The 17069-nt window shown below is 35.2% G+C and overlaps 1 protein-coding gene across 12 annotated transcripts in view; it reads right to left on the bottom strand.

Moving 5' to 3' along the window:
- The window catches only part of DGKB (diacylglycerol kinase beta), a 794581-nt gene that overhangs the window by 161184 nt on the left and 616328 nt on the right, over positions 1 to 17069 (bottom strand). Inside the window, exon 24 of one of the 12 annotated variants that reach the window (XM_032402016.1) lies at positions 1777 to 3081. The exons of the other annotated variants lie outside the window; for them this stretch is intronic. Within the exon in view, the coding sequence (XP_032257907.1) occupies positions 3050 to 3081 (32 nt within the window). The 3' untranslated portion in view covers positions 1777 to 3049. Of the gene's footprint in view, positions 1 to 1776; positions 3082 to 17069 lie in introns of those variants that run through there. 12 annotated transcript variants of the gene reach the window in all.

The following is a 17069-nucleotide window of genomic DNA, read 5'->3' as shown; positions in this document are numbered from 1 at the left end:
ACCAGCTGTACTATGCTTGTGTTCCAGTTCAAATACATCCACTGAATCATGGTGGCACTTTCTGTTAACTTACAAGCATCAAAGAAAGTCATCCAGAACAGGGATAGAAATTCCAAAGGTCAATTGCCACTTATACTAGAACACCAGCTCCAGGTAAACACTTAGTCATTTCTGTAGTTATGAAGAGTGACGTGGCCCAGGAACCTTTACAATGTAGGTGGCTTAGTGCTTGCTGCAGACTTTTCATGCATTTTGCTTGCAAACACTACTTTTGCAACTATGGAATGCCAACTGAGGATTGAAAAATCTATCAAGGACTAGAGGAGGAAATCTATCAGGTACACAGATAATTTAATGTTTTAATAAAGCCCTCACTTGGAAAAGAGGCTTCTTCACTCTCATTTTGTCTTTTTGTCATTTTGTCACTCTCATTTTTTTTTTATATTACCTGTCTGCTAGTCTACACAACTTCCTCTTGGAGAACTAACATCATACACACATACACACACAAGCCTCAGGCAAAGAGGAGGTTGCAAACTTCTTTTTCAAAAATAACAAACCAATCTGTAATTCTTCGTGTGAAAGGTAAGTATTTGTGTATTTGCTTCAAGTTAAAATGACTACCTTTCAAATGAATTATCTTTTTATTTTTAGGGTTTTTTTTGTTTTTTTTCTTTTGAGACCCACCTAGGCTGTCAAGGTTCTACATTTGGCATCATTACGCCCAGTTAATGTAAGACAGCTTATTTTTATAGTGTGGTGTTTTATAGATTTTTTTATTGCACCATTAAGAGCATTTTGATTTCTGCAATATTCCCAGATTTTCTTGTCATAATACACAACATTCTACAGTCCCACTTTGTGCTAAGCCTCACAGCATTCACTTACATTTGGTTTTCTGCCTTAGAAGGCCAGGTAATAAGATGAGTTTTGGAAAAAGAAATTGCTGGTTTAGTTTTTTACATTAGAGCCCAAGCAGATTGTTTTCTCTTCAATTGCTAGCCAAAGCTCAGTTCACAGTTATTTCCCCTGGTAAGTAATCAGTGCCAGTTTAGTGTCCAGTAGTGAGCTTACAGTTTATCAATGTCATTTGATTTTCAATTTTTAAACTGAGAAATAAAATGTCTATTTCAGTATTCTGTGAATTTGAATAGAAATTTTGTGAAATTTTTCAATTTCTCAATAAAGTTAAAAAATTGTCCATTTATGACATGGTAGGCCTATTTTAAGCCTAATGAAACCCATTAAGGGATTTATATTACTAATGTTGATTAGTTTGGATAATATTATAGAACTATTTCAATGATAGGGACAGCCTCCAGTTTTGAAGTTTACAATTTATTACTGTCTTATCTGTGACTTTTCACTCAAATTACACACATAACTCATAAAAATACCATTTCAGATTTTTCCTTTCTTCCTTCCTTCCTTCCTTTTTTTTTTTTTGTTAGACATTATTCTTTATTAGTTAACTTAATGTACTTGAGGAGTTTTGGTTTGTTTTTTGGGGGGGGATTGGGTTTTTTGTTGTGATTGTCATCTTTTTATCTCATTTCTTTTTTTGTTCTGTTTTGTTTTGTTTAGAGAGAGAGAGGGAGAGTGGGAGAGAGGGGCAGAGAGAGAAGGAGAGAGAGAATCTCAAGCAGGCTCCACGCCCAGCACAGAGCCCCACCTGGGGCTCGATCCCTTGACCCTAAGATCAGGACCTGAGCCGAAATCAAGAGTCGGATGCTTAACTAACTGAGCCACCCAGGCACCCCTCTTATCTTATTTCTAATGATATTACATAGAGGTCTAATCCCTGGCAGTTAGGTTTCAGGTTGATTTTCCAAGGATCTTACAGTGGTAATCACTGTAGTCTTTTCAGGTTTCTTGTTTTATAAGACAAACATTAGAAAGCAGAAGTTTCTATAGTATTTGCCCTAGTTTGAACAGTTCGTAATAGAGGAGATGACTAGACTGCTAGCCTGCTTGACTGTTTTTCTAGAGGTCTATATTTAAACTTTTACCCATATGATTAATGTCAGTTTGCATGAAACTAGCAAAGATGAACTTCCAAGGGTTAAAAAATAGGTGAGACATAGTTTAGAACTTAATTTTGAAGATTAGATTTATTCATCTAGTTGGTCTGAAATGTGATTCTTTCTTTCTCTTTCTTTCTTTCTTTCTCTTTCATTCAGCTGATTGATAGTCCTAAGTAGGATTTTTAAATTCTAAAGCAGTTAAAATTTTTGATAAACAGTTAACTTATTTGGAATCATTCAGTCTTATCCCAGGAACACTGAGTCTCGATAGATAGATAGACATATAGACAGATGGAAATGGATATTGTCAGTAAAGCAAGATAATGAAGTTAAATAGATTGGAATTGACAAAAGGCTTAATAATAATATATACAACTAAACTGAAATGAGCAAGAAGGTAATAAAATAAAGTATATTAGGGGAAAAGCAGAAAAGTTAGTGGAGGGATTAGTGATTCTACATTTGATATCTAAGAAGGAGCTGCTAATTAATGTTACAAGAGTTGAGCCGGGTTTTGAACACTGTTTTTTTGCTTTTTGTTTTTGGCCAATATTAATAACAATAATATAGACACTGGTAGAATATTAGCCATCAAATGGTTATTCCGTGTTCACAACTGGGCGTTCATCAGTGATGTCGTATCTCAGAATGTGTGAATAGCTTAGTTGACAGATTAGAGAATGGAATAAAGTGTTCCCTGGATCCTTTAGTTCTGTGCTTCAGAACTAGGCCTATGGTTTTTCTTTCAAGAGTTGTCATATACTTCCTGGGAAACAGACTGGGGTGAAAGAAAATAAAAAAAAAAGTCTTCATATATACTGGAAACCACACTAGCTTTGGTTCTTTTCCTCACTTCATTATATACCCACTTTGTGAGTTTGAGCACTGTTTTAAAAAGCTGAATCAGTTTCCTCACCTGTAATAGGTTGGTTTTGTAAAGATGAGCATTAATATCTCCTTGTGATATGCAGTTTGTCCTCAGGCTTTCTAGTTGTCCATTTGTTTTTTCACAGATAAGCATTAGGCTACCACTGTGTGCCAGAAACCAAGTTCAGGCCTGGGAATACAAGAGGAAACAAAACAGATACATTCCCTGCCCTCATGGTGTTTACAGTTAAGTAGGACAGATAGGAACAAAAGCCAAGTATTCAGGTTAATAATTAGCTAAATCCATTGTGATTTCATACTAAGATGCCTCTGACTCTTCAGTGTGTCCTCTTGTCCTACCAGAAACCTGGAAAAATATGAATATCCTTCTCTGTGTTTGTGTACCTAATTCATTCTCATTCTTCAAATCTCAACTTAATCTCACGTATTTTCTAATTTCCTTAATGTCCTCAACAAGATTTGGTGTTCCTAGTACATATTTCTGTCACCAGTACTTCCCTATTATAGCAGTGACTATACTTATATTACTGGTTTAATTTTCTTTTCTACCTTTTTTCTATTTGAATGGACCACATTGCTTGGCACATTATATTGGTACAATAATATTAGTGGCAAAGTAGATATATAATTGAGTACTATGCTTAATTTTGTGTTTGGAGTATAATAGGAATCCAATACCTAACAACTATTATCACTATCTCAAACTATACCTCTAATTTCTAAAACAGGAGACTTTTGATAGTATAAAAAAAAATGCTTATAGTCATTTAATATTTTCAGTCTTCAATTAATTAAAGTCTTCTACAGAAAATGATGTGGTGTTATAAGCTTTCATTCAAGACATTTAATTCTAGTTTTAACATATTTCTAATGTATGACTGGGAATATTAATTGAATAGTCAAATAACGGTAAAGGTTAAAGACTGGAGGATGTTCTAAATGAAAGATGAGCTGTTGGCTGTTATATATGCAGATAGGAAAAGAAAGCTGGAACTTTCTTAGGATTAAAGAAATGTGGTTATACGTGTACAAATTAAATATAAATCTTTTCCATGTATCTTATTGAATTCTAACTTATAAATGAGCTAATCTTCAGACAAAAACTCAAAATCAGTAGTTAATATGAATAACAGTAATGTTGGCAGATTTAAAGCAAATAATTTATTTTACTTACATGTTGCTAACTATATCCACTGTGCTTTTCTCTAAATATTGCATCACTTAGTTTTTCTTTTTCTTTTAAAATCATAATATCTTACTCAAAATTTTATATAAGATCTTTAGTTTTATTTGAAGCCATTCAACTATTCCCATAGTGACATTCTTAAATGATATGAAAGCTTCCTTCACTTCAGCTCAAATATATCAATAAATTTATCTAATGATGGTACTGGCTTAGGTCTTTAGGGATAAATACCAGTAAGAATTTTCTTTTAAATAAAGAGCTTTTGAAAGAACACGTTTTCCTGATGTTAAAGAATATGAACTACTTTTAAAAAATTTAGGAAAATAAAAATAATCTACACTATAGGTTTACTAACTTGAATTTAAATAAAAAATAAATAAAAATAATCTATTATCTCATTGTGTGAAATAATCACTTTTTATATACTTCATATATGCGTATATACTAAAAATGAAATAACAGTATTACTGCCCATGTAATTTAATGCTAATCTTTCTTAGTGTAATTCCACATCATAAATATTCTCAAAAGTTATTAAAATTCTTCATTCACGTTGCTATATATAAATGCATTAAATCAACATGTTGCATATTTTAAACTTAAAATTGGTATATGTCAATTGTATCTCAATAAATAAGGTGAAAAAAATGTAAAAAAATGGGGTGCCTGGGTGGTTCAGTCATTAAGTGTCTGCCTTTGGCTCAGATCATGATCCCAGGGTCCTGGGATCGAGCCCCGCATTGGGCTCCCTGCTTGGCGGGAAGCCTGCTTCTTCCTCTCCCACTCCCCCTGCTTGTGTTCCTCTTCTTGCTATCTCTCTGTCAAATAAATAAATAAAATCTTTAAAAAAAAAAGGTAAAAAAATAAAAACAAAACAGTAATTTAACCTATAATTTGTAATGGCTATGCCATGATTAATTTAATAATTCTAAACTTGGACACTTACACAATTTATCTTGATGCAATGAACATACTCAGATATAAATCGTTTTTTATATTTATTAACTTATAATAGATTTCTGTACTAGTGCTTACTAAATTATATGACCTAAACTTTCTTATATATTATGTCTAATATTAAAATACTATTTAAAGGTACAAAAATATATGATCAAAAGGATAGCCAAATTAAATATAATTTCTCTTTTAATTACAAATATCTTTGCCAAATCTTATAACCACAAGGGAAGTAATATTGAGGCATAGGCATCTGCTTTAACATGTGGTATGACCAGGTGAGGATACAGAATTAGTTGCAGACCACAAGCATTATTTAAAAAGGTATCATGTGCATCTAGAAACAAGTGTGAAACTGTAAGACTTACATGGAGGGGAAATGTATGGGCTATATTAGAATCATGAGAGAGGGCCTAGGGATTATTAAATGTGGTGGGAAGCTTAAGGTAAGAAAGCTATTGGAAGACTGTGCTAGAGTAGAATGAAGTCTTGTCTATCGAATACAGTAGAAATGTGGGACACATTTTCCTCAGTTCCACAAGTAGGTCTCTAACAGTCTTGATGCTCTTTGTTCTACTATTTGAGATAAATGTTCCGAGGTTTTGTCAGCTTAGAATTGGCAAAATATTCCTTCCTTTGGAGGACTGTTGTTAGGACTTAAAGGAAATAATCTGCTAGAAGCAGAGCACCATCTCTCTTGGTCACTGTGTATTTTCAGGGGCTAACACATAGTAGATCTTCAATACACTTTGAGGGTTTTTTAATGGCTCTATTGGAAAGCAAATACAACACTGATTAATCATCAATTCCAGGCAAAAAGTGGAAGCCAGAGCGCTTCTTTTGTAAGATTTGAGGAAATCTAATCTTCTTCAGCCAGAGAACAAGAAGAACAAAGGACCAGGCCAGGTACTTCATGATAAAAGCAGGAGACTTCAGAGAAGTCTGGTCTCCTATTCTAAGATCAGAACCCTGAGAGTTACAATAGCGATAAGTGGATATCTGGATAGATGCAATTCAGAAATAAAATTTCCTAGATTTTCTCTGGGCCTGCAGAAATGACCTAATCCCTCTATTTACAAGATGTTACCCTCCCTACCCACTCTTGAAGATCCTGGAGAAACCAAAAAAGAGATAGATTTCTCACAGATAATCCTTGCTCTCTGTCAGTATTTACTGCCATCACTTTCCTTGACAACCAGACAAATACTCAAAGTCAAATACCAGTAAACCAGAACAGGGATGCTATGGGACTATTAAGAGAGAAGAGGGGCTACCACTGAAGTTGCTAAAGGATCTGCTGGGAGATGATGCATAGCGTTGATGCTAAGGATCCTCAACAACAGGTGACAGAATATACATTTTGATACAGTAGTTAATTGATATGGAGAACTCTCCTGTGATACAGGATTTAAAACCCTGCCATATACCCTGAGAGATAGTGTTAATAGCTGCTAAGAAGCTTGGAAAATTTATTACCCATGCTAAGTGAGGTAGAAATTCCAGAACTGCCATGGAAGATGAAGGACAAAAGGATCAAAAGACTCAGTGTACTCAGTATGCCTGAGAAAAAATACATATGTAAGGCTAGAAACCCGCCCAGCTAGCTATAATTTATAGGATAGACCATGGAGCACTCCACTTACCAAACAGTAATGAATATTCTATGAGGAGGGACAGCAGTATCACTGAGAAGCTCAGTAGTAGCCACTTCCGTAGTCAGGACAAGAGATGATATTACAGAACTGGGATTCCTGATAAAAATGGGAATGATAGAATCTCTAAATACTAGATACCATAAGGTGGCACTTAATGGACAGGAGAAAAATTAGTGTGATTCTTGCAATGAACAGGAAGACAGAAGCAGCAAACATGGGATCTAAACTTTAGAAAAAAGATAAGAGCAAATAAATAGAATATAGAGTTCCTATAGGCAATATAGATGGGCAGCCACCAAGGGGGTTGCTTAATTTATACAATGAAAATAATTCAGAATAGAATCTAAGGGCAGGTTTCCCTCCTCTCTCCCCTCTCTTCCCACCCTAAGACACCATCTTTTGCCCAGTTTCTAAAGCTGAGCTGATTCTCAGACTTTTGATTGAAGACTCTTGATTACAGGCTAGAGCAAATCTCTAAGAGGAAGGACCCAGTTATACTATGAGGGTATGAAGCAGCAATTTCCCAGTCCTTTTCCAAAGGACCTTAGGTCATTTACTCAAGTGACTATGCATGAAATAAAGGAGAACATCCAGAACTTTTTAAAGATTGTTAAATTCACAGTCAAGACCTAAATTGATCCAACAATCCCCCTAGTGAATGAAGGTATATGGGAGCCAGATAATAAATGGAGTTTGGGGTCTGCAACTGGCTCATGGTAGTCCACAGATCCACCAGGTGGACTTTTTCAAGATTGCCCAAGGTATTTTTGGATTGTATATCTGTGGTAATTGGCGGATTCCTCACAGTGGTTTCTCGTCCCCGTATTTAAAAGCTATCAATACTTGACACCCATAGCGATTTAAAGAAGGCAGAGGTGACAGTCTGTGGTATATCCTATTTATAACACCAGTCTAGCAGCTACTAAAAAAATGGATGGACTGTGGCATATGACTGGATAACTGTAAACTTTACCAAATAGTAACCCAAATTGCATTTGCTTTATTAGATGTGGTATTTTTTCTGGAGCCGAGTAAGATGGGTATGAGATACAAAGCCACTGAAATGAAGATGCATTCATTTCTATTCCTTTAAGAAAGGAGAAGCAAAATAAGTTTAGATCCATGTGGAACATATAGAGTCAGCAACATATAGAGTCTTAGGCTGGGGGTCTGTTAACTCTCTTAACCTCTGTTCTAATGCTTTTAGAAAGATCTGACAAGCCATAAGGTCAGAAATCCATTGCAAGAAGGAAGTAAGACATGAGTAGGGCAAGAAGCACAAAATGTGCATGAGAAAGCAGCCTTGATCCCCACCACTGCTGGATGAGCAACTCTCCTTCAGCTCCCACCTACAACTTTTGTGATGGGATGTCAGAAAAGGAAAAAATCTAAAGCATAGTTCATAAATGGTTTGTCCTGTTATATTTATGTGCATCAAACATGGGCTGTTATTCTACTTCCAGGCTTCTCAGGGATGGCAGTAAAAGAAAATTCTCCCAATGAGGAGAGTTCTGCAAAGCATGTCTGCTCTTCCTTCATGTGAAAAGAGGAGTAGCCCAAGATGAAAAAATACATGGACTTACATATATCTGGACAGCGTGTTCCAAGGAAGGTCCTAATGCATGAATTTAAAGGAATGGGAAAAATGTCTGAAGATCTCTGTATCATAGATTAACACTCACCCCAGAGCTTCCTCCACAATATAACCAGATAGATAGAATGATCATTACTTGACAGGAGAAACTACATAGCATTGTTTTGTCCAAGAGATCCCTCTTTCAGCAAAGGAAGTAGAGCAGAGGGTATATGATCATAGAGTATACTGGTCCAGTTAGTTACCACAACACCAAGAAAATGCTGAAATGATAGAAGAGTGAAATACCTTTTAAAGAGTCAGCCAAAGTACCCATCAGGAACTGATATACTACAAGGGTGAGGTGCCACCCTCTAGACACCTAAATCAATAATCATTACTTTGTTCCCAATAAATAGAATGCACAGATCCAGAAACCAAAGAAAGGAAGTACAAGTGCTCCTATTTACCATCACTCCTACTAACCCAAGTGGGAAATTTGTACATCCCATCCCTGCAGCTTTAGGCTCTACAAAACTAAAGATCCTTGTACTGAAGGAGAAAAATATTTCCACCAAGAGACACAGTAACAGTCCCTTTGAACTTTAAGCATTGGCTGCTACTCAGTCATTTCAGTGTCTGGAGTGTCTGTTAACTCTTGTTAACTGAGAGACCAGAAGCTAAGAAAGGAATTCACCATGCTGGCAGAGATAATTGGTATAATCATCAGAGGAGGTTGGATGGTAATGATACACAATGGGGGCAGGAAACAATATGTTTGATATTTAGGTGATCCATGGTATTGTATCTTGGTGCTTCCCTGATCTGTTTTAATGAACAGTGAATAACTGCAGCATCCATGGCCTAGGAAAGATGAGGATCTGGGCAAAAGCATCAGATAAGCCACCGGTCCAGCAGAGGTGATAGCTGAATAAGGAGGAGCTAGAATGAGTGGTCGTAAAAGAGGAGCATTAGTATTAGTTATTAGTATCAGTGTAAGTATTAGTTGTGGCCTCAGGATCAACTGTGGCAGCAAGTACTTCTGTTCATCTCATTAATACATCTCTTGTAAGTTCCCTAGGAACTAACATCTAACTTGAATCCTGCATAAGTTGTCCCTACCTGAAAAAAACTGTATGAAACAATTGGAATGAATGGTCCAATGGGTGGATTAGATATTCCATTGCCCCACCCAAATCTTCATTTCATGACCAAAGCACGCTGCCCCCAACTTCTAGGAGTGCTGGTGGCTGGTCACTTCACAGCTGCCCTCCTTGCTCGGATTTGTCATTGCTCCCTGAGAACTGCTTCAACCAGACCTATTCTCCCTTTCAGGAAGTACCTATCCAATAACAGGTTGATGAGAATGTTCAAAAGCCCAACATGTGCCATCCAGCTAGTGACTAGGTTTCCCAGGCTCCTTGCTAGGTAGCCAACTAATCAGACATGAGTAAAAGAGAGGAATGTAACCTCCACTCCTCAACCCCTTTCAAAGACCTTTCTTGCTGCTAGAATATGGACCCAGTGGACATGGTGATGAGCCACATTCAACCAAGCCAAAGAGGGCCACCCTCTGGGGGATGGGAAGTAATGAGAGAGAGAAAAGCTGGGTTCCTAATACCATACCAATATAGCCCAGGTCAGCCTTGGACTGTTTGTAATCAGACTGTTACGAGAGGGAGAAATAAATTCCTATCTTGTTTAAACCACTCTTAATTTGGTATCTGTTCAAGCTGGTAAATTAATATTCTATTACTATTTTCACTGTGCAGCTTTTCTTTCAAGAATTCTCACACTTACATTATATTTTACAACCATAATTATTAAAATGTTCACTTTATTTTGTTTAATATATTTCAGTGCTTGTCAATAATCCTTAATGCCTGAACATCACTCTTTTCATAAATATTTCATGCTCAGTGGCTCCATTGATATCTTTTCATACCATAAGACAAATATGGGTGATATATTCCCAGATTTCTTCATCTTTGAATGACAGTTTATTTTTAGAATTCTTGAGTCAAGCCCTTTCTCTCTTAAGTCTCTGGGGATTGCTTATTATTTATTTTTATTTTACTTTATTTTTATTGTTTTTGCTATCTATCAGGCTACGAGGAGGTTTGAGATTAGCCTGATTCTTTCTTCTTTTAAAGTAGCCTTAAAGTAACCTGACTCTTCTACTAGGGCACTTACAGACTGTAAACTTTATAATAACAACTTCGCAAATTTAGCACAGCACTGGTCAATATTTAATCATTTTAAAAGAACACTGTAGACTCTTCAATGTATAGATTTCTAACTTCCATCATTTTTCTTATTATATCCTTTAATTTTTTTATTCTATTTTCATCTTCAGAAATACCAATGATCTATTTTAACTTATTCATTCATTCATTCAAAAAATATTAAATAAATACTGGCTACTATGTGCCAGACATTGTTCTATATGCTAACAATAATGAACAGGATAGACAAAGTTTCTCCTCCATGGAGCATACCTTTTAGTAGGAGGAGGCAGAAAATAATTAAGCAAACAGAAGACCAAACAAGATAATTTCAGCTAGAGATATGTTCTAGGAAATAAAAACAGAATGATAGGAGAGTGTGACTGCCACGAAGCAGGAGATCAAGGACAACTTCAGTGTTGGAGCTGAACCCTGAATGACCTGAAGAAGCCATTCATCCAGAGATCCTCAACTACTCTTTCTTTGTTACAGTTCACATAAAACACCTCAGAAAATTCTGCTGAGGATTTGTGAAAGTAGATTTCAAAATATATCTTGAATCAGAATACTTCTCACCACCTCTGCTGCTACCACCCTAGACCGAGCTGCCTTTCTCTCTCAGGTTTTTCTGCTTCTACTCTTGTACCTACTCTTCTGAGTCTACTTCTCTTCAGCATCCACATTAACTTCTGAAAAATTACATTGTGTCACTGCCTTGCACAAATCCCTACAATGGCTTCCTATGACAGAGAGTGTTTTAGCTAGGCACAGTTCCCAGCTTCTCTTGCGGCCAGTTTTGGCCATGTAACCAAATTCTGGCCAATAGGATAAGAGCAGAAGTAATATCAACACTTCTAGGATTATGGTCACAACAAGAAAAGAGGTGTCCTCTCCTTCTCCTTTCTTCTAATTCTGTTGGCTGACATGTGAACCCATGTGGTCCTTCTGCCTTCTGCCATGTAAAAGATGGCAAACACTGGGGGATAATGGAATAACAAGAAGAAATATGGTTTCTAACACTGTGGAGGCCCTTGGGCTGCTTACCCTCAGACACTTACATGAAAGAGAAATAAACTTCCATACTATTTAAATCATTACTATTTTAGGGATATGAGCAAAAATGATGTGTAGCACTTCTGGATTATGCCATTAAAAGAAAAGATCATCTTGTCTTTCCCTGACTTTGCTGTCTGGGATGCAAACACAGTGGCAGCAGAGGGAGCAGCTATCTTGAACTCAGAAGTGGAAGCATGAGGATGACAGAGCCACTTACTAATCCTAAACTGCCTATTTATGAACAGTTATGCGAGAGAGAAATAAACTTCTAATCTGTAGGTACCCTATACTTATGGAACCTCACTGTTATAGCATCTTATATCCTACCTAACTGATATATTTCCTTTCAAGCTTAAATTTAATCTGAAGTCATTAAGATGAAGATGGATATGCCTATCTCATAGGAAGGCTCCCACCTAGCACAGTGTTTGAAACTAAGTAAGTACTAACAATATACCTGCCCTCTCCTCCCCTCACTTCACTCAGCACATCATTTTTAATGCCCGGAAGTCCTCAGATCTGTGTGACTAAATTTTAACAGGAAATTAAACACCTGTAATTAGAAAAGGTTGTTCTTAAGAGTACAGCATCATGGCGGGAGGGTGAGGTGGGGTGGAAGACAGAGAAAATAAAAAGAAAATATTCAAAAGCCCAATCATCTTGACTCAGTCTGGGACAACTCTAAAGGGCTGTCACAGGTTCAGGAGGATCACCTTGAGGCCTCAGCGGCAATGCCTTTGTGGTTCTGCTTCTCTACCTTCCCAAACTTGATTTCTTCACTCCTTGAAGGTGTTACTTCTGAAACTCTTCCCCGATAAACTTTCTGCATGAAACTCTGTCTCACAGTGTCCAAGGAATCCAATCTAAGACACAGTATACTTGAATTCCAGGAAATATGCTGATATAAGTAAAGGGAGATTGATAATAATAGTGTTTTATGATATATGAATAATTAAATGTGACAAAAATATCATACAAGTCAGGCAATAGTAAAAAAATACTAATATATTTTAGACTTCTATAAATCAAGGATATCAATGTTGCCAAAGAATGTATAATTAAAAAGACAAAAGAGGAAAATGGAATAATTAAAATACTATTTTAATCCAAAAGTAGATGAAACAAGAGAGGAAAGGAACATAAAACAGATAAGAAAAATTAAAAACAATTAAAAGATAAGAGATATATCAATGATTATATTAAATATGAATGGATTAAATACTTCATAATAGTATTGTCAGTCTTGGAAACACAAACTTAAACATATGATGCCTATAAGAGACATACTTTAACATGATACAAAAAACAATAAGAATAAAGGATAGAAAAGGATGCAAGGATAATCAAATAAATGCAGTCCCACTATGCTAATATAAGATAAAATAGTCTTAAGTAAGAAAGATCCCCAAAGATAAAGAGGGATATATCATAATGATAAAAGGATTATACCAACAAAAAACAACCATTCTAAGTATGCATGTCTGAAACATATATGCACCTAAAATATAGCATTGGCATAAATAAAACAAAAACTGGCAGAAGTATAAGGAAAAAATATTAAGACATCATCATAACGAGAAAATACCTCCATCCATAACTGATCAAAATCAGTACAGCCAAAAAAGCTTTGGTGAGCACAGTGACATTAAATACTCAATGATCATGTGCTGGACTGTAAAGCAAGCCTTACCACATTCTGAAAGATTGAAATCACTTACAGCCATTTCTGACCACAATGATATTAAGCTAGAAATCAATGACAAACAGCAAAAAGCTTCAAACTATTAGAAATAAAGCAATGGATCAAAAAAGAAGTCAAATTACCATAAGATAATAGAACAATAATAAAACAATATCAAAATCTGAGGGATCGCACTAAAGGCAAGTTTAGAAGGCGATGCAGAGCCATCAATGCATATATTTAAAAAGAAAAATAGCTGAAGTCGATGAGCTAAGTATCCAACTCAGAAAGTTAGAAAAAGAAGAGCAAACTAAAATCAAATAAAATGGGAGGAAGAAAAACATATTACAAATATAAGCAATAAAAAGCTGCATCAATAAATATAATACAGACGTTAATGAGAAAATAAGAGGATACCTGGAACAATTTTATGGCAATATATTTGAAAATGCACATAGCACAGATTCCTAGAAAAACAGTGCTTCCCAAAAATGAAACAAGAGAAAATATGGAAATTTATACAGTGTTAAATATACTTTTTAAATAATTGAATTTTTATACAGTGTTAAATATATTTTTAAAATAATTGACTTTTTAAACCTTCCCAGAAAGAAAACCTTGAGTGTAAATGGCTTCAGAGAATACAGTAGGACTGTATACTCCCTAACCTGTATTTTGAGGCCAGCACAATAACCTTAGTTAACCTTATTAACTAAATCTAATGATGATACTATAAGAAAAATAATTACTGACAATTCTCATGAAAATCGATGTAAAAATTCTAAATCTATTATTAGTAAATTCAAGCTGGTACTGTGTAAGGAAGGTAATACATCATGCCAAATTAGATTTATTTAAGGAATACACAATTGCCTTAAAATCTAAACATAAATAAATAAATAAATAAATAAATATTAAGCAAGGTAATTCACCACATTCACAGAATGGAAAAGAAAATTTGTATGGTTCTCTCAATAGATACAAAACAATAATTTGGTAAAATTCAACACCTATTTGTAATAGAAACTTAGTAAACTCAAAGGGGAAATCTTTAATCTGCTAAAGTGAAACTATAAAAGTACAAGGGAAACATCAGATGAATGGAGAAATATTGAAATCTACCCTCCCACCTATTAATGTCCACTATCACCACTTGTATTCAGCACTGTATTGGAAATATTAACTAGGGAAATAAGAAAAAGAAAAATGATGACACGGTCTAAGAATAGAAAAAGAAAAAAAATAAAACTTTCATCACTCATATATGACATGATTACATATATTTAAAATCCACTGATAACTGGCTTTAGAAAGTTTTGTATCTGTATGACAACAAAGGACAATTACAAAGTAAATGTTGGAAAATATATTATCTAGAATAGCATACAAAAATATCAAATATCTAGGCATAAGAATACTACATGGAAAACTATAAACCAGTATCATGAGAAGTGAAGAAAGACCTAAATCAATGCAAAGATATACCATGTTCTGAACTGAAAAACACAAACCATAAAGATGTCAATTTTCCCTAAATCATCAGTGCAATTCCAATCAAAATCTCTGCAATTATTTATTTATTTTTTTAGAGGGGAGAAATTAACAAGCTGATTCTAAAATGTGTCAGAAAAATGTAAAGGATATGTTCCTGAAGAATAAAACATTAATTAGGACAGCACAGATTAGCATTAGGATTGATAAATAGAGCAATGGTGTTGAACTGTTTCAGCAAACCTCAGTCTTGGGCCAAATCTGGCCTGCTGCCTATTTTTGTAAGTAAAGTTTTATCGGAACACAGCCATTTAGGTATTGTCTCATTGCTTTTGTGCTAATGTGACAGAGTAGGGTAGGTACAATAAAGAGCATATGACCCCAAAGCTTAAAATATTTACTATCTGACATTATAGAAAAAGTTTGTCTAATTTTAGTGCAGAATAGAGAATCCAGAAATAAATCGACACACAAATGGACATGTGAATCAAGATTATATTACCAGTAATAAGTGGGGTAGGAACTATTTCAGTAATCAGTGCTATGTAAATTGATTGATCTGACAAATAGTATTCCTGGCCTGGATCTTATACCATGCTCAAAAATCAATTTCATTTAAAAGTTGAAGTTAGGATGCCTGGGTGGCTCAGTCAGTTAAGCGTCTGTCTTCGGCTCAGGTCATGATCCCCGGGTCCTGGGATTGAGTCCCACATCAGGCTCCTTGCTTAGCAGGGAGTCTGCTTCTCCCTCTGCCGGCCATTCCCCCTGCTTGTGCTCTCTCTCTCTCTAACAAATAAATAAATAAAATCTTTAAAAAAAAAAAGTTGAAGTTAAACAAATAAAGCATCTTGGAAATAACAGAGATGTTCAACAAATTTAAAAGAAAAACTAACCACAGATTTAAAAGCAATAATCAAAAAGGAATAAATAATACATTGGACTTGAATAAAATTAAGATGTGATTTTCAAAAGATGCCACTAACAAAGTAAATAGGCAAGCCAAAGTGGGAGAATATAGTTGCAACCCACAGAGCCAATAAAGACTCTAGTTTTTCAAATACAATAGGTAGATAGGGATAAAGCCAATTAAAAAAAAATAGACAAAAGATTTTGACATACATTTCAAAAAAGAGGATATCCAATAACTCAGTCACATAAAACACAATAAACTAGAATGGCTAAATTTAAAAGACTCATCATCCAAAGTGTTGGTGAGGATATGCAGCATCTGGAAGCCTCAGATACCACTGGTTGGAGTGTAAATCCATACAACCACTTTTAGCAGTATCTAAAAAAATTGGACATACATATACTCCATGACCCAGAAACTTTCTTTTCAGTCTATACCAAAAAGAAATACATACACACATTTAAAGACCTGTACAATAATGTTCACAGTGGTATTATTTATAATAGCTCCATGCTGGAAAAAAAAAAAAAAAACACAATAACTGTTTACTCATATAATGGATACTACCAAATAATGAAAATATGAAATTAAAGAAGCCAGACATAAATGAATCTATGCTATATGATTCTGCTTATATCAAATTAAAAAACCAGCAGAACTAAAATTCATAGCAACAGAACTCAGAAGTAGGGTGTGTGCTAGGGGATGGGTGCTTCTGTGGTGTTGGTATTCTATTTCTCGATCTGGGACAGTGGGTCAATAGATGTGTTCACTTTGTCAAAATGCATCAACTGTACACGTATGACACGTGCACTTTTCTGTGCAAATATCAGAGTCTATTAAAGGGTTCAAGTTTTTAAGAAGGATAACACATAATGGGAGACGGTTAGGGAATAGGAGGGAATTCATGACATTTTAGAAAAATGATCAGAGAAGGTCTCTCCCAGGGGAGCATATTTTTACAGTGACCTGCAAGAAGCAAGGGAGAAGTCATGTGAAACTATGTGAAAATTTGAGGTAAAAACATTCCAAAGAGAGGGAATATCACCGGAAAGTCTCTGAGGTGGTATCATGCTTGGTGTGTTTGATGAGCAACAAAAAGGCCCACTGGACTAGAGTGGAGTGAGTGAGGAAAGCAATCACAAAGCAGATTGGCAGTGCACATATTAAGCTACTGAATGAGTGACTTATGTGTATGTTGACATTTCTGTCTTAATGTGATTGGTCTTTGTTATCTGTCCATTAAATACACAAAGCCTCATGTAAAATGGTTTAAAATCTCCTATCTACTATCCTTAGGGAAAAAAGACTTAAAATCAGGGTAATCAATTTGCTCAGTTTAAGAGCTAAGAGTCCTTTTGTTCAATCTTTACAATTTTGCCCTACCTACACAATTCTGAATGAAGACAGAAACCAGCAATTA

The sequence above is a fragment of the Phoca vitulina genome, unplaced genomic scaffold (genome assembly GCF_004348235.1).
Source record: "Phoca vitulina isolate PV1807 unplaced genomic scaffold, GSC_HSeal_1.0 scaffold4, whole genome shotgun sequence".
NCBI lineage: Eukaryota > Metazoa > Chordata > Mammalia > Carnivora > Phocidae > Phoca > Phoca vitulina.
The sequence above is the reverse complement of the archived record's forward strand: the minus strand, read 5'-3'. Positions and strand labels throughout refer to the sequence as shown.